Source organism: Stegastes partitus, unplaced genomic scaffold, assembly GCF_000690725.1.
Source record: "Stegastes partitus isolate 25-593 unplaced genomic scaffold, Stegastes_partitus-1.0.2 Scaffold1117, whole genome shotgun sequence".
Classification (NCBI taxonomy): domain Eukaryota; kingdom Metazoa; phylum Chordata; class Actinopteri; family Pomacentridae; genus Stegastes; species Stegastes partitus.
In genome coordinates, this window is record NW_007578848.1 from 196,195 (window position 1) to 220,764 (window position 24,570).

The 24,570-nt window shown below is 40.7% G+C and overlaps 1 protein-coding gene across 2 annotated transcripts in view; it reads left to right on the forward strand.

The window, feature by feature from the left end:
- Positions 1–24,570, forward strand: part of sik2b (salt-inducible kinase 2b) — a 44,680-nt gene that overhangs the window by 5,260 nt on the left and 14,850 nt on the right. For both annotated transcript variants that reach the window (XM_008296298.1, XM_008296299.1), the window contains exons 3-6: positions 5,287–5,350; positions 14,623–14,784; positions 21,439–21,563; positions 22,026–22,149. In XM_008296298.1, coding sequence (XP_008294520.1) covers positions 5,287–5,350; positions 14,623–14,784; positions 21,439–21,563; positions 22,026–22,149 — 475 coding nt within the window. The remainder of the gene's footprint in view (positions 1–5,286; positions 5,351–14,622; positions 14,785–21,438; positions 21,564–22,025; positions 22,150–24,570) is intronic.

The following is a 24,570-nucleotide window of genomic DNA, read 5'->3' on the forward strand; positions in this document are numbered from 1 at the left end:
AAGCTTGTGGTCATTGCCAACAACAAACTGAGCAACCTTAGCAACAAACGCTATGGAATGGATCTCTATTTGTGGGTATGCATAAGCAATCTTATGTTCGCTTGATGGGGAAGGAGAGGTAAACTCTCAGGGAGCCTTAATATATATATTCTCACCTGTAGTTTTGGAACCATTACATCATAATATTATATATTATATAATGGCTGCCGCTCTGCCATTAAATGACAATACGTCCCTCTTGAAATGTATTGTTACAGCCTATGATTACTTTCCCAGTAAATCGTCTGTTGAACTTCAATTTTTTTAGATGAAAAACATTCCCCAAATCAACCATCAGTGTTTTCTTTTGGTTTCGAAAGCTTTATCAACCAAGAATTCATTGCAAATTTGTCCTCCTTGAGACGTGTATTTAGACATCTATCTTATTTCTGGGAAGTTGGTTAGATCTAAACCATATTCAGTCTGTCTCCATGAAACTGGCCCCTGGTCAAAAGAGGCCCCTCAGAGAGCAGGGGTGAGATTGTAATATGTAACATGCGTTGCAGTGTAGGCGCAATGTGACATCTGTTGAGGGGGCCTATAGCAGATTTCACCACTGCTCCATGTTGATCTTCTTTTCAGGTACTTAAGCAGCCAGGGTGTTGAAGCGCGAGACCAATCCAGGCCATTTTCTAATGCATTAGCAAACAACTGCTGCCTAGCAGAACCTGTCTCTGCTGGATAGTTAAAGATATGAGAGCATAGTTAATGACTGACTGACTCGCTGCACTGTTTGCGTCTCTGTATGTGTTCTGCACTGTATGAAGGTGCTACTGGCACGACATAAACTAAATATAATTTGTAGCTAAAGATGGTAAAAATTACATGTTTTATTATAGTTCTGCACCATCAGATCTGACCTGTGTTGATTTCACATCCACACTTTTTATACACCTCTTTCATTTGTGGACAATTTGTCACAGCAGGGAAAGCACAGGTGTGTTAGTGATGGCTGACTTCCATTAAACCATGCCAGTGAACCAGAAAGCACAATAGCAGGACCTGTCATAAATGTAATGCAGCCATCATTAATACAGTCTGCTGTGAGAATGGCCACCTTTCATGTAAATATCTAGTTTAGGTCATAGTAGATTAACGGCTTGTTTAATGAGCATTATTAAGTCTTATCAGCGTGCCCTGACTTAGCAGGACCTTGAAAAAGTATTTATTTGAACATGAAAATGCTGTGTTGTACTGGTTTGCGCAATTATTTAGCTAAAAAGACTCAAAGCAAAAGTTGATTAGAGGAAATTTGCAGTACGATTTTAAATATGTATTAGTATCAAATGGAAATCAAACATAATGACTTTAGCCTTGTGACTGAGCAACTACCACAAGTAGTGCCACATTACAAGCAGCCTCCTTAGATATTTGATTTCATGATGTTTATCGCAAAAGGTCAAAGAAGACTATCACGAAGACGTGAGCTTCATGCTGACAAAGTAAAGCAAAGCGCGATGTTGTTGCTTTGGTAAAAATACAAGTTGCGACGTGGCTCTTGGGCGTGTTAAGAATTGACTTTGGACCAGGTCAATCATTGTCACTAAGTTGATAATTAGGTCATAAGCACAAACTTAAACTAATTATAGGATTAAAGGGTGCTGAAGAAAGAAAATCAAACTGGTGTACTAGTTTGTCTGTGACATTCTCTGGACACATTAGTCATACGATTCAGTCACAATCTGCAGTTTAAAACTTGAACAATTTATAGTAAACTCTGGTCTTGTTCCTGTTCCTATAAACCATCTTCACATTCTGACATGTCACAGTAGGAAAGCAGAAGTGTAATTATTGAAACTAATGACGGCTACATTCTCTTCATCTGCTTCAGTTCTGAGGCCCGGATATTGTGAATGTTTCACTGTCAGCCTGTCACAACTCACTGGGTCAGTTGAATCAGGCAAAGCTGTTGGTAATGTTATTAATAACATCTTTTCACACCATGATGAGTCAAGATGTCCTGCTTTCTGTGTCCCTTGCATCGTGCACCATGGCTTTCTTTTCAAACTATAAACTCCCAAATTGTGTGTCATGATTAATTCTTCAGATTTGTGCTTTATTGTGGCATGATTTCAAGCAGAAAGAACTGGATTGCTATAAAAGTAATGAAGTATGTAGTAACATTGCTGTGTAGTGGACCTACGCTGTTAAAACAGAGCTCATTGTCCGTAGTATCAGGTGAGCTAAAAATATTTTAGAGAAATAAAACCCATAAATGTCACTTCCCTTGTGCCACCTTGACACCTTTACAGTAACTGTAAGCATGTCCAGGTATATGAGGGAAGTCCACATAAATTTTACGAGACCCACAAAAGTACATTTCTTTCAATGATTTGTTCTGGTTGTTGCACTTTATTGGTGTGTTAGGCAGAGAAAGGCAGACTCGTTTCACCTCGTTGCTGCGGTGGCTGATGCCTGTCACAAAATAACCTGACCACCAATAACTCGACAGTTTTTGGTGATTCAGTCGTATTACATAAGCCTTTGGGTCCTGCTACTTTGTTTAGGGAAAGTAAATGAGTGTTCATTATCATTACACAACCATGTGGCACTGTTCCAGCCTTCTGCTGTGTTATTTTGGTGTGTTTCATTATTTCCGACGACCTATCCATCCAATCAGCTCTCGTCAATTAGCGATTTCCTTTCCAGTCTCATAAACTGGAGTTGGCCCTGTGGCCCAGAGGAAAGCCCGAGCTAATGAAGACGCACAAAGATATAGACAAAACCAACTGTGGACCCCACTTCACTTCGCCATGTGTTGTGTGGCCTCCTCTCTATTGACCCCAGTCGGCCGTCAATTTCTTTTTCTATGCCTTCATGTCTCACCAGCCTCTGAATCTTTTGGATGTTCAGTTTACCTTTTTCCCTCATATTCTAAGCTGCCAAATGTCTTTCTACAATTACAGATTTTAAATAGTAAAAATGATCACTTTCAGAATTACGAATCCGCTCGCTGTCTGTCAGTACTTTCATAGTGATACCAGTACAAAGTTCATTTGCATATCAATCATGTTACAGGAAAGGCTTGAATACATTAAGCATATTATTGGATGGATCATGACCCTAAATCAATATCCTCTACACTGCAATGTATCAATGCCTGATGTTAGACCCATTAAAATAATTACATTTTAAATTATGAATTATTCATTTACTACACTTGTATTAAAACATTACATACATATACAGCATGTAATTCACCTCAGGAACTGCAGCTCCTCTTCCTCATGGCCTAGTCTTCAAAATCCATGTCTAAATGATCTTCAAACCTACTCGTCGTGTCATCACAGTACATGTCAAAGGGCAACATCAGGCCCCATGAATCACTGACCAAACAGGGCAGTTTGCATGTCTTGGTGCCTGGAATTCAAAATAGTAATTCTCTTACAACTCTTTGTAACTTGACCTTCCTGTAGACCAATATGTAATAAATAATATCAACATCTTTCATGAATACCTCATTGTCTTGTTTAGTTAATCATTGATCAGACAGTCTGCAATGGAAAATCTGACTATTATTATCAGCAAAATGTTAATTTGTCAGGGTAAAGGGTCAAAAATCAAAGTACAATATCAATACTGTATGACATCAGCGTTCCCAGCGACTGCTCAACACTCACACAGGCGCATCATATTCATGCAAACTAGGGCTCGATCAATATGTTGTTTTTTTCTTTTTTCAGGTCGATACAGAGTATGATATGGCAGCAATAACCAATAGTTGGGACCGATATATAATTGCAGTAAAAATTAAAATCTGTGTCAAAATTTACAATAATACAAACTCCAAGAAACAACTTTGGTTTATTTCTGTTTTGCACGTTTAACTAAAATAGAACTATTCAACATGTATTCGTTTTATCCTATCCAGACTGTTAGTTGTGACATGTAACCAATCAGATAGTGACGTGGGCGGGACACTGCGCGAATGGTGACTGCAGATAGAGGGACGCCAAGTAGCACATGTTTGAATTCATTGTTTTGTTTTGTTTTTTATCAGGAATCCGTTTTAAAATGTTAGCAATGCCATTATTCGGAAAGATGCTAAATATTGGATCTGATGGTCGGCTATGCTTATAATCGGCCAACCGTGAATGTTAATTATTGTGTGTTGTCCCTGACCAACAACTGTATAAAGTAGAACATGGAAACTGTTGTATTTTATTGACATTAGTATCATTGTACACTGCCTCTCCAGAGTGGTTTATAAAAAATGAATACATGACCTTAAACAGGTGATGGAATCATGACAGACAATATATTTGCACAGACAACATAATTTATACAAACTCTACCACTGTAGACGTTGTATCATGTCAAACATAGGTGTAAGTAATATCATTAATAATGGCTGCATTCCACTCAGGTGCGTCAGTGCCAGGGCCCTGCTACTGTTCACGCTGCTTCACTGGCACACCGAAAATGAAACGGAGCCATTGGTAATACTATTAGTTACACCTGTGCTTTTCCTGCTGTGACAAGTTAAAATGTCTGCTGTGAGGACGGCTCACTTTCCAGATTTGATGCTGTATTGGCTCACAACTGGGCACCAATACCCGGGCTTAATTAATCAATCAGTTGTAATCAGAGAGGACAAAATGTATCTGTTACACAACCAAGACCAACTGGGGAAAAAAAAAAAAGTCTTTCATTTCCTAAATCCATGAATCGGTCAGTGTAACAGATGGAAAATTGATCATAAACAATGAGCGTGGGATTTCTAGTGTGAATGTCTGGCTCGCTGTGTCTGATTCATCCTCCCCTCTCCATCTGATTCTCCCCTCCGCATTTAATTCTATTCATCTCCGGAGTGTTTCTGTTGCTAAATCGGTCCTCCTCCTACACAACACAGCTCAGTGTGAGGACGGAAAGGTTTTAAGGACCATTCAGATATACTCGGCAACACCAACCGTCCACCTCCATTCTCTTACATGGATGCCATATTTAGACCCTGAGCCATTCATGCATTTTGTTTTGCTCATGATTTTGTGGATGCCAAACACTGCGGTTTAACCTGCAGAGTGACTCCTGTGGACAATTGTGTAACGCTCTGGTCATTTTTATCTGTGGTTATGGATTTTTTTTCTCTCCTTATTCTAATTTTCTCTCATTGCAGGAGACTGTTTTTGAATTTGAATAATCTGATGACATTTGCGATTGAAAACTGGTCTTCTGTGTATATTCACTCTCCCACTTTTCTCTCCCCCCTCCCTTGGCCCCTGTTCCTTCGTCCTCTCCCTCTCTCAGGTGATGGAGACGAAGAACATGCTTTACTTAGTCACGGAGTATGCCAAGAATGGGGAAATCTTCGGTGAGTGATCTTTTCAAGTACAAGATCAGTCTGACCCTAGAATTATTGCCCCACCCAGGTCATTTACATCCTCTTCATATCAGCTTTAAAAGAAAATCTGCTCTGTTGCATCAGTAATGTTTTTGACAAACAAGGAAGTGTCAAAGTCTTGTTGAGTTTGCGTTGCTCTCACAGTTGTCCCAGCCTCAGTCTCAAAGGTCATATGATTGATGGAAATCTGCCCACAATGTCCTAGTGTAACCCTTGTCATGTGCTTCTAGTAGCAAATGTGCTGACTTTGTTTTCTTGATATATAAAATGACATCATGGACAGCCCGTATAGGTCGCTAAGAAGCAGCCTCAAAGAGAAAAACGTTGATTTATTACTTATATGTGCTGCAGAATCACTCGCACCGCAGCAGTTTACTACTGAAGTGTTCAGATTATGCAAGATATCAAGATTACTTGCGTCATTCCTCCACTTTCATTGACATGGCACTCAGCTTTAATCTAAACGCTGTCTGTTTAACCTTTGATCTACCCTGGTTGGATGCTTAAGAGCATTTGTTTCATAGGTAGCTTTACAGGTCAAGCTATTACTTTTGTTCAGTTTATCTTTATTTGCTCCATACAAACAGCATTGTAGGAGATAACAGAAGTGAAAAGTGTGTCAAGAGAGACCAAGCAGCTCCAGCCTCAGTAAATCGTCCTCCCCAAAGCAAGAATTTAGAGAGTGAGAATTGTCCATCACATTTTGTTTATGTCCAAAAGAAATACATTTTCTGTTAGAGGACAAATAGAAGGTGTACATTCTCACATTTGAGAAGCTAGAATGTTTGCCACTTTAAAAAACTTAAATGATAAACAAATGATTTAAATCTTTGACAGTTATTTTTCTAATGATCAGCTAATCTATCAATTTGCTAACTGTTTCAGCTGCGTTACATTTTTCTCTTTTATAAGAGACTGGGACGGTGAAAACATCATTAAACAAGCTAAAGCTGCATGCACACTTTATGCACTGTTCTTGATTTTTAAACCTGCAGCACTCACATAATCGGTCTTCTTCACATTAAGAACCGTGAACGCTGCAAATCAGAAGTTCTGTGAAAACCTATGATTCATCATCACAGCCTGAATGTGTTTCATAATTGTTTTCAAATGAAGAAGAAAAAAAAAAAGACAAAATGTGGCTGTCTTGACACAATTTGCAAATAGTTGAAGCAGATCACAGAGAAAAAAATCTTGATCTTGTCTTGTTCCTTTTGGACCTGTAAGACAGTTTGAACAACACGATACTAAATAAAGTTGCAGCTTTAAGTTTTGGGAAACAAAATGGCCTAAAAAGGAAGTAGGCTTGATTCAGGTTTCAAAGTGGACAGTCTGAACACGGAAGAAACAGTAGTGACTCTTTGCACTTGAAAGTGAGTAGAAATGTTACACGCTATGTTAGTCTGATGCACATATAAAGACACTTGTGCTAGAAAGAACAGACAAGGCAAAACATAGCAAAAAATAGTACAAAGATAAGAATTTATCTTCGTCTGCCACGGCACTATGCGCTGTCTATCGCCGCCACACATTCACAGCACACGCATTCGGTTAGCACAACATGTGCATGCTGCAACATTTAATCCAGAACACTGGACATGAGCCTAAAGAAGATGCAGTTTCTTGTATATATTGTCAGATTGTAAATGTTTCGGTGAAGTAAAGCTGCGCTATTCCTTTGAAAAGCTAAACAACCTTGGAAATATTCCAGTTTTGAACATGCAGACATGAAGCAAGTCATACATTCAACATGAAATATTAGAACAAGTGTAGACCTGTCTGATGCGGACAACCTGTAAAGGCTTCATAAACCGCACAGATAAACGACCTCACCTATTAGACAGTCTGAGAATGTTTGCATTTAGCCTACTTCCAGACACAAGAGCTGAGAGGATTACTCAAGCTATGGTCTACGGTGGCCTTAATAGTCACGTCTGTTGTGTGAGTGTGTGCGTTTTGTTTGTGCGTGCGTGTACATATCTTTGTAATTCTGAGGCCAGTGTTCCACTTGTGATGTTGACTCAGCAGCAGCAGCAGCAGCAGCAGCAGCAGCAACTCCTGCTCCTGTGACCTAGAGAGAGCTGGGAAACAAACCCGAGAAAATAAATGAATGAGGAAAAAGAGCGTGGTTAAAAAGGAGGGAAAAAAAAACTCTGAAGGAAGCACAGAAGTGTACAGAGATAAGATGGAGGGACTCATTGCTACTCGTGCACATGTTGTAGCTGCTGCAGCTTTTTGTAGTTTGAGCCAACAGCAGTCGTGTTAACCTCGAGGCTATGTAATGACAGGAATGCTACAATCCCCGCACTTTGCAGGACACTCTTTAAATTTTTTTTTTTTTTAAAGTTCCACATTGTTTTAACATGCCAAGAATTAGTGTCTGTTAAATATGAGTGTAGAGCCAGGAGAAGTTTAGCTTAGCTTAGCATTAAGCCTGAGAGAAATAGCCGGTTTGGCTCCATCCAATTATAATGAGGCACTGGTGCTTTCCCATCTAACTGTGTCCTGGCTGTAGCTTTATATTTACCTCACAAGTGCGGGAGCGGTGTCAATCCTGTCATCCAACTCTCAGCGAGAGTTTGCATATTTCCCAAAGTGTCAAATTATTCCTTTAAATAACCAGTCATGATTGGTCCGCCTCATCTTGCTATAGATATTCTCCTGGCTCATCTTTGGTTATTATAAAACCCTTGTGTCCTGATTCCTCAGACCCCTCTGCCCTGATTGCACAATGTAACGTAGTTATGTAAGACGTTTATATGTCATCATCAGCGGCAGCAATAGCAGCTTCGACTCAGCCAGGCAGACACCGACTGGTAGCTGCAGCACTAGACTAGTATTACAGTATTCAATCTCACAAAATTGAACAATCATTTCTGATTTCCAAATACACTTTCTGGAGGTGGATCAAGTCATTGAGTCATGATGCACTCAGACAAATGGATAAGCTGCCAAGCCAGTTCTCCAGTCTCTTCCTCCACTGCAGCCCTCCAGAGAGCTCGCTCTGCTTTTTCTGACATGATGAATTTCTCAGGTCTGCTCCTGGCCGTAGGTTACGTAGAGCGAAAGATGTGAAGTTGCAGTGTAGTGGATGCTTAGCGGCCCACCCTGTTACGGCGAATCAGTGAGACGATGGATGAGCCTCCAATTCTCTCTTCAGACCAAACAGTAAATGGTGTTGTGGAGGAGCAGGAGGGGTAGCGTGTGTGTCTGGAGCCGCGAAGACAAAGAAGCGGATCTGGGTTTGGCACTGGGAGGCGGAGAGTGATGGGTTCATTCTTACAAAAGGGTAGGTGGGCACAGTAATGGGCACAGCGGAGGCATCGATGCCAGCTTGTTGATGTGCCTTTGTGTCTGTCAGTCAGTCTATCGCTCCACAGTCTGCCTCGACACCGCAGGATGGATCAAACCTGGAAATTGGGTCAACCACAAATAAAGCAGAGATGCAGAGAGCAGAGGCAGGAGGGGAGAGGAGGCAGAAGAGAATGGAGGCGAGAGCAGGGGACATCCATTTGAATTTGGAAGGTGGTGGGGAAATGTAGGGCATGCATATTTAAGAAAGCACTGCTGGAGAGAGGGAAGTATAATAGCTGGCAGTGAGTAAAATCACTCATGCAGATCTCTCGTCTGACTGTTGGGAAGGGAATGAGACACGGAGAATGTTGACTTCAAAGGAGTACTCAGGCTATTTTTGAGACACGTTCTTATTTACATAGGCTGTCAGTTTGTATTTCTCCATAAACCATCCTTCATATTACTGGGTCAGTTTTCTGCAGATCTGTCAGCCACCAGGGTGTGGCAGCTCTGACTTTGATGACCTCAAGACGAAACACATAGTTGACAGGAGGAATATCTGCTCAAAGTAGGACCTGTTGTTCGGCAACAAAAATAAATAAATCTTTCAAGGCTTTCATGACCCAAACATGGTACGAAGAAGTTTATCCACTCTTAGTGTCCCAATTTTCCTAATTAAACTTCAACTTATACTGTTTAAGTGTTTCTTAGGTAAATATTAGCTGATAATGATATTAAACCTGAAATCTGGATGTTCTTTTGTTGTATCCTTTTCCAACAGCAAAAAAAAATAGCACTGACATTTGATCTGCAGCAAAACAGTGTTTGAGACGACGTTTCACCTGCTGCTGTTGAGTCAACCAACAGCACTGAAGCTAAACAATTGCACACAATTGGACCAAATAGATTAGAATGACAAAGGCCAGTACACAGACTTAAACCGCTGTTCTGTGTTCTCACCTGACATTAGAGTAGAGCAATGAATTGAATTATTAATCAGAAGATCAAACAAACTAAATTATCTGATTCCAGCTTCTTAAATGTGAATATTTCCTGGTTTCTTTTCTCCTCTATGGCAGTAAACTGAACATCTGTGAATTGAGGGTCAAACAAGACATTTTTAGAACTTCCATCTTGGACACAGGCAAAATCCCTTACTATCTAAATTCTGATACCTAATTTCTACCTTTTAGTATGTAGTTTAGGTGATCCGGGAAGAGAGCAGATTTCCTCCTTTTAGAAATGTTTTCAGTTGAGTGACAGGTAGCATCTTACATAGCAGCTTTCAAGGATCCGTCTGCTGTACAAAAAAAATGGTAGAAGCAAAATGTGCCAACCTGACATGTTTTTCTACATTTGAGCTGAGGCAATTTGTTCTTGTCGACAGTGATTGCAGACATTTGGAAATAAACAACTCAGAACATGTATAAATATTGTTTTACTTCCGAGATGTCTGCATTTTCACACAGTGTCAGTCTTACAGCAAACATAAAGTTTAAGGCATAATATGCTATTTCATTCTTTATTAGCTACTTCACCTGTTAGTTTACTTGCCCCTGGTTATGTTTTATATTCACCTTAGTATCAATATATTCACTTTTTCATCTCTATGACCTATGAAAATTCCTCTGTGGCACTGGCATTAATTATCCACCTGACAAACTGACAGAGGTAATGTGATCTACATGATCTCAAGTGTTAAGAAATCAGGAGTATTTATTAAGTGGCATCTTTCAATACTAAAGTAATACTACTAGTCAATGGTTCAATAAATCTAAGATCCTGCCATCACTATTATAACATCACCTCAAAAGAGCCATGTTTTTCATCCACAAAAATATGCTCAGCCACGTGTGTGCAGTCACATGTTGGTGCTGCAAAATTCCTTTTTGATGAAAACTTCAACTCTTGCTGAATGTTTTGCACCCCAGATGAAATAGCAGCATCTGTACAACTAAATTGAAAGGTGTTTGACTAATGCTGTGATTTGATTTTATTGGTCATTTATATGTCAGTGCCTGCGTGATATAATAATCTAACTCATCTCCTGGTGTGACTCATAGACTTAGATAACATGGTGACACCTGTAAATAACATCTTGGCTTCTGTATAAAGCATGCAAAAAAAAATTAAATCCTGTAGGAACATTAAAGGATTGTTAAAAAGATTAATTTATTTGTGTATGAACCACTTTAACTTCTAAATGAGTGCCAAATGGCTGTTATTTGTCTGATCGATTTTCTGTGAAACTTAAAAAAATAGTTAAAAGCTGCTTTTCGTTTCTCTGAGCTCATCATTGAAGTAGCTTTTGAATAAGTTTATTATCAAAAATTTAAAAAGAAACCAGCAAATTATTAAATTTCAATGGTAAAGCCAGCAACTCAAATAATGGATACATTATCCAAATTAGCTGCTGGTTTTCTGTGGAATTTCTGACTAATCAACTGATCCAGCCTGACAAGAGGTGGATATAAATAGCCAATAATTTTGAATCAGAAGTGTACAAGTGGGTGGGATGTGCAGGTCTAAGTTAAGAGCTTTGTTTTTTTTTGGTTTGTTTTAGACATAACAGGGTTTTTCTTTTTATCTGAGTGTGTATTTGCATTTATCCAACGGAGTTAACTGTCGCAACCAGTAACTGCAGTTGATCTTTGACTGGTTATAACTTGGATGAAAGTACGTCGCTCAGCTCCAGCTGGCTCCAGTCCACCTTAACCCCTTAGGGGGCCAGTATTAAATCAGCACCGACATCTATCAACAGGCATATAAATGTGACTTTAATGTGGCTGCTGTATTTAAGCGGTTTGGGTATCAGTTACTGATGTGGCAACAGAGTGTGTGTGAGACTGTGTGTTTGCCCCTTGTCCTTTATATGCGCACGCACACACACTCATGCAAACTCCACAGTGTTATCTGAAGTCCAGCCAGAGGTCTATCCAACAAGCCAGTCTGTACCCATGATATTTGTCCCCTCCAAACCTGAGCAGCTGTTGAGAGACTTAGCTCCTCACCCAGCTCTCAGCAGAAGTGGAACACAGTGCTTGTTGAGCTGTTCCCTAATACCCCTATGATTCATACTTGTTCTGTTCGCTTTCCCAGAATGCAGCTCTGCATGCCTCACTGTGCCGAGGTCCTTACCCTCACCAACATTGTATCAGTGGATTACTCATCCTTCCACTGGGGCAACATGCCGCATTGTGTGTGTGTGTATGTGTGTGTGCGCGTGTGTGCGTGTGTGTATGTGCGTATGTGGCTGCGCAGTGTTGATTGCTCAAACAGTAATGGCTTGTTTTTCAAGTGCTACTGTAGAACAAGCAGTAGCAACACAGTGCTGCTGTTCGTACAGAACTAAGACAAGTTGTGGTCTGTTTGGAGAGCAAGTGTTAAAGCAGAATCTTTTTAGAGCTGGAAAAAGTCAACTGAAAGAAAATTAATAAATTATTGAGCTTGAAAGCCAAATATGCTGTAAATTTGCTGATTCTCGCCCCTCAAAGGTGAATTTTTGCCAGCTTTCTGAGTCTTCTATAGTAATAAAATGAATATACTTGGGTTATTGATTGTTGGTTTGACCCAATAGGCAATCTTAATTCATAAAAACACTCCGATCAGATTGATAATGCAATTGATTTGAAGTTACAACCCAAGATTTCTTAATCTGTACCCAAAATGTCATTGTATTGCCTTATGGATATCTCTTCAATGTCTGTTTAAAAATTGTTGTTTTCATCAGTGTTGGTTGTATGGTCAAGCAGCTTCATACACTTGTATAAAAAAAGAATCTTATTTTTTCATAAAACAATCCAACACATAGCCCTATCACGCACATAGTTTCATCAGGGGTTCTTCCGTTTCCTCACAAAACTACTCCAGTGATTGAGTGTGCAAACAAGTCTAACGCCATGAATTCCATAAAGGAAAGATTGTCTGAAAGTGTGTGCCGTTAGCGCTGTGTTGGATTGATTTTCATGCCTCGTGTCCCTCTGTGATGACAGAGATAAGCCATTTTTGGTCAGAGAATATTTTATACAACTTGTGGCTCTTTAAGTGCCTGACAGCCACTTTTAGTCAACCCATACTGATGCCTTAAAGAGATGGAGGCAAACCGGGAAAGATTATTACTTCAGAGTCCGCTTCTTCTCACAGGTGCATACTTGGACGTCCTCGACACATTCCCCTCCCCAGTGTGTTTTTTGATTAGCAGCGTCGCTTGAAAGCTGCCCTGGTCACTGAAGGGCCTCCTTTATGGAATTTGCCAGCCACTCTCTAATCAAGTTTTCTCATTCTGCCAGATGTTCGCTGTTTATCAAAAGTGCTGTTGACGATTGAACAGCATCGTTTCTGTGAAGTTTAGTGGTGCAGCTTTGGGGTTTAAGCCAGTTTTATTGTACAGTATGCGTCCTGACACACAGCTGACCCTTCAGTCAACCCTCAGCTGTGGAAATACAGAGTTGTTAAGATGAGGTGTTTACAACGTGAACACGTTGCTGGCCTCGGGACATATGTTGCTGTACTTTGAATGCACAGTGTTTTTGATCTTAATGGACTGTGAAAGTGATTTAGTGTGACTTCTCTGTGCATCTTGACAGAGGTCTGGTTTTGAAATCCTATCAGGGATCATGTCCTTTACATAAAGTTACGTGCACACCAGGGAAATCACAGCAATATTACCTCTGTAAAAAAGGAAAGGAAATTCAAGAACAAGCATCTCATGGAAACTGAGCTGCAAGTCTTTGGCTGCTATGTAATTACAAAGATGTCCTATAAAACTGACTTGGCATGTTTCTCTGTTTACTTATATATCATGCTTTGATGGTGGGGTTTGTTGTGGTTGCTGTGCATTGTTGTCAGGTTTGGTCAGTGGTCTGTATCTCTGCCAGTTGGAACTAAAGCCAACACAGAGCGTCCTATCTTGTTTGCCACTGAGTGTGAATTGAAGAGTTAGCAAGCTATCTGGACAGAGAGGTGTGAAGAGGAACCCTGCCGACAGCAACAAACGCCACACTTTTCAAAGTTCACGGGGCTGAAAAAAAAAAAAAATCATGCATCTTGTAAAACAGTCTGTCGGCCAACTTTGTAAAAAAAATAGTGAACACTGAAAGGTTGGTAAAAGAATGAGGACACGTGAAAGCAGACAATAAGAAAAAGGTCACTGATCTGGATTCTTGGAAAAAGAAGACAGTTAAATTTATGACTTTGGCTCCCTAGAGACAGCATATACTTACTTTCTTGTGTCTTTCTAAACAACTGCAAACTCAGTGTTTCTTACTGCTCTGTGCGCCGTCAGAGCTCTGCAGATAAACAAATAAATCTAATGTTTTTGGTGCTTATTACATAAGAACTCAGGTTCAGATTTACATCACTATCTTGATTTGTTCTGCTGATGATCAAGTGTGTTTGTATGTTTGTGCGCCAACTGCAATCCTACACTGACAAACTTGGCGTCGGGATTAAACCAACCCCCCAACTCACAGGCTGATCCAACTTGAGCTAATGGGGACGTTATGTAGCAGAAGACCAATTCTCAGAAATCTCTTCCTCCTGCGGCTATGACAACACACTGTCAGCCGCTGCCTACTGACACATGCACACATACCAACTGAGCGACTCACACACACGAGGTTAAAAAAGGGGTTTCCAAAGAAAAATTACATCGTACGTCTTGCACTCAATCACTATACAAAGCATGCTGTAATGCAGAGCAGCTGTAAACTACTATTGGCACCAGGCCTGCACCTCATCAAAAGTAAATTATCCTTTCAACACAACCGCCAACGCTCAGTGGAATAAAAAATCTGCTCCAACGTATTCTTTTCGGCTATGCAGTGATACCTTATACTGTGTTTGAAAGGCCCGTTGAGTCGTGTTATGTAATCAATATAAAATATTATCTGCATATAGTTCTAACCTGACATGTCACCCTTTTTTGATGTCTGTCTCCCTGGCTGCAGACTATCTGGCAAAGCACGGCCGCCTCAGTGAGCTCGAGGCCAGGAGGAAGTTCTGGCAGATCCTGTCAGCAGTCGAATACTGTCACAACCGAAACATCGTCCACAGAGATCTGAAGGCAGAGAATCTGCTGCTGGATGGCCACATGAACATCAAGATTGCAGGTACAGTAACACAGGGTGCAGCAGGGAGCCATAAACTCACTAAAAAATGAGAAAAACATCATGTCTGCTTGGAGGTTTTTGATCAATTGCCTGCCATGATCCCAGCACTGGTGTAGCTCAGAAATGTCTTAACTACCTGCCTGGGCCATTTGCACAGTGTTGAGAAGTGGTCGAAGTTTGCTAGAGAGATAGCTGTTGGCTCGAAGATGCCACGACAGACATCTTTAAAATCTCAGCAAGAATCCAGAAGCTTGTGCTACCTTTTCAAAATTGATGGTCCAAAATCCCATCCCCAGTGACCTCCCCAGCGTTAATTTGAGGGGGAAACATTAAAGATGAAGTAGGACAAAAAGAGGAACAGACCCCGAGGCAGAGATTTGAGACTATGCTGGAGGTCTGTAGTACAAGCATCAAAGTGTGATTATTAAGCAACTGGCATTTAGAGTTAGCTAGGGAGAATGTCACCCTACTGCTGTGTCCTCAGAGTGGAGGAGGAGGGGGGGAGGTTGGGGTACTAAGAGGGACAAGTTTGGGTTTAATGGAGGAGGAGAGAAGGTGATAAAATGGATTGGCTACTTTGGAGACAGAGTAGCAGATAAGAGGATGAAGTAAGAATGATAAGGAGCGATGCATAGCAGGGTGGCAGGGCTGCAGCTGTGACAATGCTCTGAAAGAGGCCGAGGTTTATCTCGGGCTTTATACAGAACTGTTACCGAAATCCATCTAAGGTGAGCTGATCACATGAGGATGGCTAAAAATACAGGTGTGAAAGGATACCAGACACACTGAGCAGAAAACATGTCCTCTTGTCCTCGAAGGACTTCACATCATCGACTTCAAATAGTTGAATAAAATCATTGTGTATTGCTCTGATAAATGTTACTTTAAGGGGGTAAATGACAGATTAGCGTCCCCCAAGCACACCAGCTAACCTTTAGACAAGCCGGTGTTCGGTGGCTTTTAATTGTTCTTAAAGATAAAACCAGATGAGAACAAAATAAACAGGACTGCAGAATAACTGATGAAGAAATGACTGTTTTACCTGCATCATTGCTCGCATCATCCTGTGCACTGTTTCTCAGAAGGATCCAAGATGATAACCTGGAGATGTTATTACCCCAGCAGTAATTTTCACAAACATGTCTGACTCACAGCCGATTGTCCGCACAGCAGATTAGATTTGAAGCAGGAAAACAATGAACAGAACATTACCTGGCTTGTGATTAGAGAGAAAATGTCTCTGGGGAGGACATCAGCAGCAAGGTACACTCTGTGCTTCTCTTACCCACAACGTGCTCTGACAAGTTTGGCAAATGGTACATGAAGTTTAAATGAGTAAACATGTCAGATTTGCACTGTACATTAGAACAAGTCATTTCCCCCCTGCTTCTTCACTGCGCCTTCCTCTGCTGCATTAGTCGCACTGAATGTCACTTTATATCGGCCATCCATTCAATCAGGGTGAAAGAGAGGTGAAGATTTCCTTCTTTCTTTCTTTTTTTTGCATTCTCATGCTGTACTAATCTGCATTTAGAGCTGCAGCTAATGGTTATTTTCATGATGAAGTAATCTGCTGATAATTTTTAGACCTTAAATGAAAATTGGCTAGGGCTACAACTAATAAGAAATGATTGATTGAACCTTGCAGTTTATTTTTTGTCTATAAAATGTCAGAAAAAATAGTGTAAAATGTCCATCACAGTTTTCTTAGAGGGCAACATCTTCCCATTGGTAGTTTTGTCCGAACAAGTAGACAGATTAACTCACTACTGAGCCTCTGAGAAGAAATGCCCACCTTCTCTTTTCTCTCATACTCTGAGACCAGTTTTAAAAACATAGCTGTAAATTCCTTTAACCCTCTTCACCTCAAAACCATTGAAAGGCATGTTAACTTTCCAAAAATCAGCAAAATTACAACATTTTTAGAGCCAAAAACACTGAAAGATTCATCAAATTTTCAGCTTCGTAACCAGATTTTATTAAAAACCAAAAAAATCCAGAAGCCATGACTAACTCAGCTCTGACAACAATCACCCAGACAAATATTAAGGGATTTTTCGGCTGCACTGCAGGCTTTGTTCATACAGAGCAGGTAGTACACAAGAATGGAAACAAGTTAAAAATGTAAATTGTAAAATATCTAGAGTGTGTAGAGTCACCATTTCTTTTTTCAGCATTGGTATTATTTTGCCCTATTTTATTATATTCAAATGTTTTGTTTTCCACTTTTTAATGTATTAATTATTGATGTTTTCAGTGCTTTTATATGCAATTGGATGTAAAGCTACATTGTATCTATAAAAGCTGTATTACAAATAAAGAGTCCCTTTGCAAGATGGGCCTATGCAGTTAGGCAATTGCAGGTGTTGCATCTTTCTTAGTTTAAAACATGCTTTATTGGTACATCTAGAATTTAAAAAAATAAATAAATTAAATGTTAATGGCCACACATTTATTGCCACATGATGATCCCGGAGGTGTCCACTGGTCCACTGAGAATCTGGAACTGGGGCAGCTGCCCACATGGTCCGATGATGCTGCAGTCTTACTGACTAACAGCCCACTATCCAAAGATGCTCAGTTTATAACAGTTTGATGCAGGTAAAAGTAGCTAGCATAAATGGTCATATATGTGTAACTGGCACCAGGGATAATTGATTACTAAAATGATCAATTCATTTTCTCTTTCTCAAGTAATCGTCTCAGCCCTCCTCTGAATACCGAGGTCCAGACAAAGTGTCTGTGCTTCTGGGCTTTTCCTGCAGTCCTGTGATGCCTCCCTGCTTTCTAAAGGCCACCTCTGGTCAGTCTGTATGAAGCTTAACCGGCGGTCAGTCAAAGAAAGGTCACGCTCATGGTGGCTGCAGAGGAGAGTGGAGCAGTAGCAGCAGGGAGTGCCCTTAATGTTTTCACTTCAAACAGCCCCTTTACGTTCGAGTTGACAGACTGAAGGGGATGGAAAGAGAGGAGGAGGCATAACAAAAACAAAAGCGAGTTGCTGGATCAGAGAAGGAGAGGAGACTGCCTTTGTGGCTTAGCAGGGAATATGTGTATTTCATGATTTTGGTTGTGTTCACTTTACACGTTAAAAGAAAAAAACACCACAAAAATGGCAAAGGATAACTATCTCAAAAATAAAATGCATAACATCATAACTTATATCACTATACAGTTATGAACACATGTTTATAGCCACATTAAATGATATGTGAATTTCTCAAGGTTGAAACTATCTACAGCATGCGTTATTGAAAGTGCACCAAACCCTAAATGTGTTTCATGGTCAGTTAAATGATGCAGACTGTGTAGACTATACAAACAGTCTCCAGATCAGGGACGCATGTTGAAAAACAGGTTCTTGCTTTTTGTATACACACTTGATTTTATAGGAACAGAAAGGGATGGAAACCACTATGTTTGTTTTAAAATCTTTGCCTGCATAATTAATAATCAAGACCAAATAAGTAAAATTTAAATTCAATACAAACCCCGTTTTGGTAATCGAGTTCAACGATAAAAACCTTAATCTGCTAGATTGGGACTGTGGGCGAGCAGTTTGATGATTATCAGGCTTGATTGACAGTGATGAAACAACTCACCAGTTTCAGTCACGTTCTGATTCAAACGTTGATAAGTTCTGATTGTTGCTCAGAGGGGTGAATAATCACCTCTTTCCAACTGAACCCGGCTCCTTTGAAACCACTTAGAAGAGCAACAAAAAAACACATACTAACTATTTGAATTTGGCACAAAAAAAGACTGTGACATCTTTTCTAGAATATCCAAAGTGTCCTAATAGTAGATAACAGTATCCACCAAAAGCTACTAGTACCAAGAAGGGTTATATCTGCAAAATCCCAGACACTGTTGTGCTGTGCCAATCTTAACAAAGTTGCATCTTTGTTTTTCATAGGTGTAGCAGAGGGTGAGGTTTTGGGAACCTGAAGGAAATAGTTTTTAGGTGAAAACAAATGAGAGAGGCAAGAAGAGAAAGAAAGCAGTACATCCTATCCTGCAGTCGTAATAACAGTTTTCATACCTTGTTGTTAGAAATGACAGATTTGTGACTTCTGGATGCTGCTCTCTTACAGTAGCATGATTATGTCACACACACACACACACACACACACACACGTACAGACACAGTATTATAAACTGATAGGTGACATGTTTAAGCTAATATTATGCTAATGCTGTTGTGCGCGACACACACACTCCCCCACCCCGCCCTTCCTGTTGAGCTGCGACTGCTGTTAGTAGCCTGCAGCGTGCTGGAGCGTTTGACGTCAACCAGTCTGCTCAGTATTCAGCTCCATGAAATGGGTCACAGCTTCTGACGATAAAACCGACTGCACTGCTCCGCTCGGCTCTCTCCTGCACATCGCATCTCACCTTCACAGCAGCATCAGACAGTAAACACACTCGTAATAAACCCGCTGTGTCACTCGGTTTTACCTTTTCATTTTTTATTTCAGCCACACCTGCTGCTCCCTGCATTGCAGTAATTAAATGGTTTGACTGCATGCGCTCACACACACTGTTGAATCTGCCATCTCCTTTTCAATTGGAGTTTGAGTTAATCTCTGAAACCTCATTCCTGCATGGATTTGAACTAGAATCTCCTACACCTTTTTTTGTGTGTGGCATCAAGAAACTGTCTGCAGTATAGATTCTTTATTGTTTAAGGGTTTTTGGGGGTTTTGTTTTTTGTTTTAAGTTGGTTTTTTTTGTTGTTTTTTAGCTTTTTGCCTTCATTTAAAAAAAAAAAAAAAAAGCTTTGATTGGAGGAAGAGAGATAGGTCAGCATCCAGAAATGGTTATTGTTGTCATAGTATGTAGTGTATCTCTTAATATTAGACATCTAGATGCCCACACACCCTTAATTTTAGAGGCAAAACAATTCATTGTCATGCAGAAATAAAAGAAAAAAACCTAATAATTTAATTTATTTCTTTGTGTCACTTCCAGATTTTTAGATGTGTGAACTTACTGCCTTTTTCTGTTTTCTACTTTCAGTTGCCAGTTTATTAGGTACACTAAAACTTTGACTTTATGTGAGTCTAAATACCAGAAATACCTCTTGTTTGCAAAGCAACAACGCTGCAATAATCACAAAGCAGAATGAGCACTTCTGTCAGACAGTTTCAGTAAAAACTGAACATTCTAACCGTCGTAAACGTAGGATTCATAGCTGTTGTACTAGACTGCATCATCATGTAATGTTAACTATGTGTGTCTAACAATGTGGCAACTTTGTAAACAACATGTCTTTTGGATTTTGGTCTGGTTTGGGCTTGTTGGACAAAACAAAGAAATGTTGGGTGATATTTTACAGACAATGCGAGTATTTATGAAACTAATTCACTGATTTGTGTATAATTAAAAGTGGTTTTACACAATGGGAAAGGTTGTGTTACTGTGTCTTAGCCGTGGGTGTGGTCTGTCTGAATGTGACGTATAGCTCTTGATTATTTAATTGTCATAATGAGGACGAAGCAAACGAAAAGAAATTTGTTTCACATTCTGTCTCACACACAGCTTATTGTGTGTGTGTGTGTGTGTGTGTGTGTGAACCCACATCACCTCCAGCCCCATTATGTAAGCCAGATTTTTTTTTATCTGTTATTTGTTTTGCAATACACTTCTTTCTGTTTATGTAACTGTTTCGAATTATGGAAAAAGGGTGGGGGTGGAGGGTTAAGTGAGCTTGATGGTCTGCTCCAGGAGCTGTCAGGTCCCATGACACCATCCCATTGATAATGAACCAACAAAGCATGGAATTCTTTATCTGTTGTTAATAGATTTTCTGTGCTTTTTAAAAAAAATTTTATAGAGCTCACGGATCATTTATGTCAAAATCATTTACAATAGAAAAGTAACTACCACTCCCCTTCGAAAGTTGAAGAGATTACATTAACAATGACGCGAGGCAGAGAAAACCATCAAATTCTCATATCTAAAGGAGCTATTTTTCATCCCAGCTCTAGAAGCAAGCGCTGGTAGCAAATCTCGTAAAAGCCAAATGAGGAAAAGACACAAAGGATAATTTGCTGGAGAAGATTTGAGAACGAGGGAGATGGGATGAGAAGGAGGGAACATGTGTGAAAGTGATATGAACTAATATAAAAAATGGGTTGGCTGACTGATCGCAGGCATGCAAGTTGGCTCAGTGTGATTTGGCAGATTTCACTACAGCTTTTAGTTGAATTTTAATGAAAGGCAGACGTAAACCTCTCAAAATTTTGGGTGTACTTGTGCAGTTGTAAGTTAGAGTTCTCTGTCTTTCTCCTCTTAAGATTAAAATCGGAGTTTTAGTCATTCTGCTGACAACCAATCAGAGTGCAGCACTTATGACCTCATGTCAGTCTCCAAGGGAGGTTACCTCATACAAGGGCCCATTTTCTCAATGTAAAAATATGTGGATCACATATTACGTTATGCAAAACCTGCATGAAGACACTTGAACATATTGCCCAGCTTTGTTCTGGGCTGCTTCTTTGTTCAGTTGAACCACTTTAGTAGCTATACTGCAGATATTCATAACTGCCTGATCTCTTTTCTTTTTACAGTCCACTCACAGGGATGACTGCAACAAACTTTAATGTTTAAGACTATCTCTAACCTACATAATTCCTGATGTCTTGCCCTGCGCAGATTTTGGATTTGGGAACTTCTTCCAGCCTGGGGAACCTCTTGCCACGTGGTGCGGCAGCCCGCCCTACGCTGCTCCAGAGGTCTTTGAGGGACAACAGTACGAGGGCCCACAGCTGGACATATGGGTAAGATGATTGATTGCATAAAGGAGACAACTGCGCCATGTTCCTTTTACTAATTCATTGAAACTACTGTCACGTGGATTGAAATTACAGGTCACATCCTGTCATCTCTTTCCTTGAGTACATTTTTAAACTCCATTCACTTCAACAATGGAAAGAAAGTTTAAATTTCATACCGTCAGCAAGTTTTTTTTTCCTGTCATATGGTTCTGTGATGATGTGGAGTGTGATTTCCCAACCACAGCTCAGAGCCTCCTATATATCGCAATCATTTGCAATATAGTGGCATATTTATATATATATATGGTTGTATATTTGGGTGTGGGCTCATGCATTTGCAGGTGAACATGCATGTGAGTGCAAATAATAATAATAAGCACTATTTGCATCCAGATATTTGTGATTGATCTACTGATTGTTCCTGCCCTGACCTTGTTTTCTGTGTATATCTTTTCATGTTTCCAGAGTATGGGGGTGGTGCTATATGTGCTGGTGTGTGGCGCGTTGCCCTTTGATGGGCCCACTCTGCCTGTGCTCCGACAGAGAGTCCTAGAAGGAAGGTTTCGCATCCCCTACTTCATGACTGAAGGTAAGGAGCCACAAGCGCAGTCTGTTGCCGAGATATTAAACACAAAGTAAGACATGTCAAGCCCCACACCTCAATGCTTCACATTCTTGTAAGCGCACAAGCATGCAGTGTGTTTGTGAGACACCTCCCAGTCTTTTTTATCACAGTCTGTAGACGATCTGAGCAAAAAATGTCATGAAAATTCCTGTGAGGAACACTGACAGACAGACGAATGGATCACACTTTCCTATTTGAGTCACCATACTGCTTGCATGTTCGCTCGCAGGCTCTCTTGTGGCTGCAACCAGTCGGGAGGTCATTTCATTAGCGACAGGGCATTATACTCATTTGAAGGGGATGTGGTATGAAGCACGCCGTCATTGTCCGCCGCATGTGTGTCTTGTGTATGTGTGTGGCTGCAGAGTGAGTCAGGTTGGCTAACTGTCTCAAAGCAGCCCTGCTGTTAGCAGTTGTGCTAGCTCACTGGCTGCAGATTATGTCCAGAGCTGGAGCTGTTTATGTAACCTGGGGAAGAGCCAGTGAAGCCCTCCAGCAGCTTGCCTGTCTGTCTGTTTGTATGCCTGTTTGACTCATACTATCTGTGAGACATCTTCCTGTCCGTCTGTGTCCCTGTCTGTTCCTGTTGTCCTCTTTCTCGGTATCCCATCTGGAAGTCTGAGGCAACTTCTCCACAGGGAGTGTGATGCGAGAGTCGACCGGATTTTTTTTTTTTTTTTATGATCAGGACCTTGAAACAATTAATACACACAGGGGAATGTAGGAGTGTAATGTCAGCTCCGTGGCCAGACTGACACTCGAACCCGCCTCCCCACCCCCAGTCCAGCCCCTGTTCCCCGAACAAGTAGAACAGAGTGTGCTGATTTCTTCATCCACGAACAGTCCATCTTATTTCCTCTTGTTGCTCTCACCGGCCAGCACTGTGGTACACGGCACAGCCTAGCACTGCACAGTAAACTCTCACTAGAACATTAGAGCACTGTGAACACTGCGGTTTACTCCCATCTTTGTGACTCACTACGTACAGAAGATGTTGTCTTTTGCCTCCCCTTCTGTGGGATATTGCACAGGTTGTGTGCATATCAGGGGTGCTGCTTCTGGCATTCCTGTTTTCTTTTGTGTTGTGTTGTAGCAGTAGAGCGAGCCAAACACACCACTCACTATAACAAAATAGAAATGTGAAAAATAAAAAAAAAATTAAAAAAACAATATCAATACAATAGATAACAATTTAGCCTCAATATCTGCTCCATGCTCTTCAGCTTCTTGCAGCACCATGCTGTTCCCCTTCTCGGTGCAACTTTACACCACCGGGGCATCGCAAGTGTTAAGTGGGATGGTTCTGTGGTTAAGTCATAGTGGTGTAATGCACTGGCTGAGAACAGAGTGTCAATCAATCAGCCAGCCAGCTACACGGTTATGCAGTGCCGACCCCTTTACATAGTCAAGCCTTCCCTGGGGCTCGAAAAAGCTCAGCTTCAACTGTTGCTATAAACACTGCTGTAGCAACAAGCAGACCTTCAGAAACTTCTGAGTAAAACAAATTGTGGTGTATTGTACTGAACTGTATTTGAAGCAGTTTAACTTAGCAGCTGCACAAGCTGTTTAGAGGCCACAGCATGAAGTAAAAGTGCAGTGAAGGGCACACTGGTTAGACGCATAATGTTGGGGGGGGGATTGAGTTGGCTGAACTACCAGGCACGAGGTATAAAAAATGTGATGTAAGCAGACGTTAGTAGATCAGCAGGGCAACTGAGAAGAATGTGCAGCAGGGAGTTAATGTTGGCAGCCAGGTCCTTGTCTGCTATGTACCGCTAAGATCGCTCTCTCAAGTCTGTGATGGAAAACAGGATATTTAGTGCAGGAGAATAACATGGTTTTGAATGACCCACAGAAAGTTGTTTGTTGAGAATTCCACTTAACTTTCCTTTGAAAACTCTTTTTATAATATTTTAATTTATGTCTGGACTGTTTATTTGCTGTGCCCAAATCCCAAATTCAAAAGTGAACACCTTTAGTGACCTAAACACACGAATCATGCTCTGTGTTCAGGTTTTCAAAATAAATCCACTACGAGGTAGACATCATTAATTTCCCAAACATATACTAATACAGAAAGTATTACAGATCAAAGACATAATGAGCAGCTGCCAGGCTTATTTGTTGAAAACACACCTGTTTTGCTTTAAGACCATAGCAGTGAAGTAAATGGGTAAGGATGCCATGTGGCAGGCAGGAATGCAGTGCAGGCAGTAGGGGTGCAGGCAGGCCAAAGCAGCACAGCCAGGGGAACTGTAATCCTGTTAAGAACCCAGCTGTGTCTGACGTCAAACTCATCTAGCCACTAACTAGACGTGAGGAGCTCTCATTAGGAGGGGAGGAAAGTAGAAAAGAGTGTAGTCACGCTGCTCAGAAATGACAGCA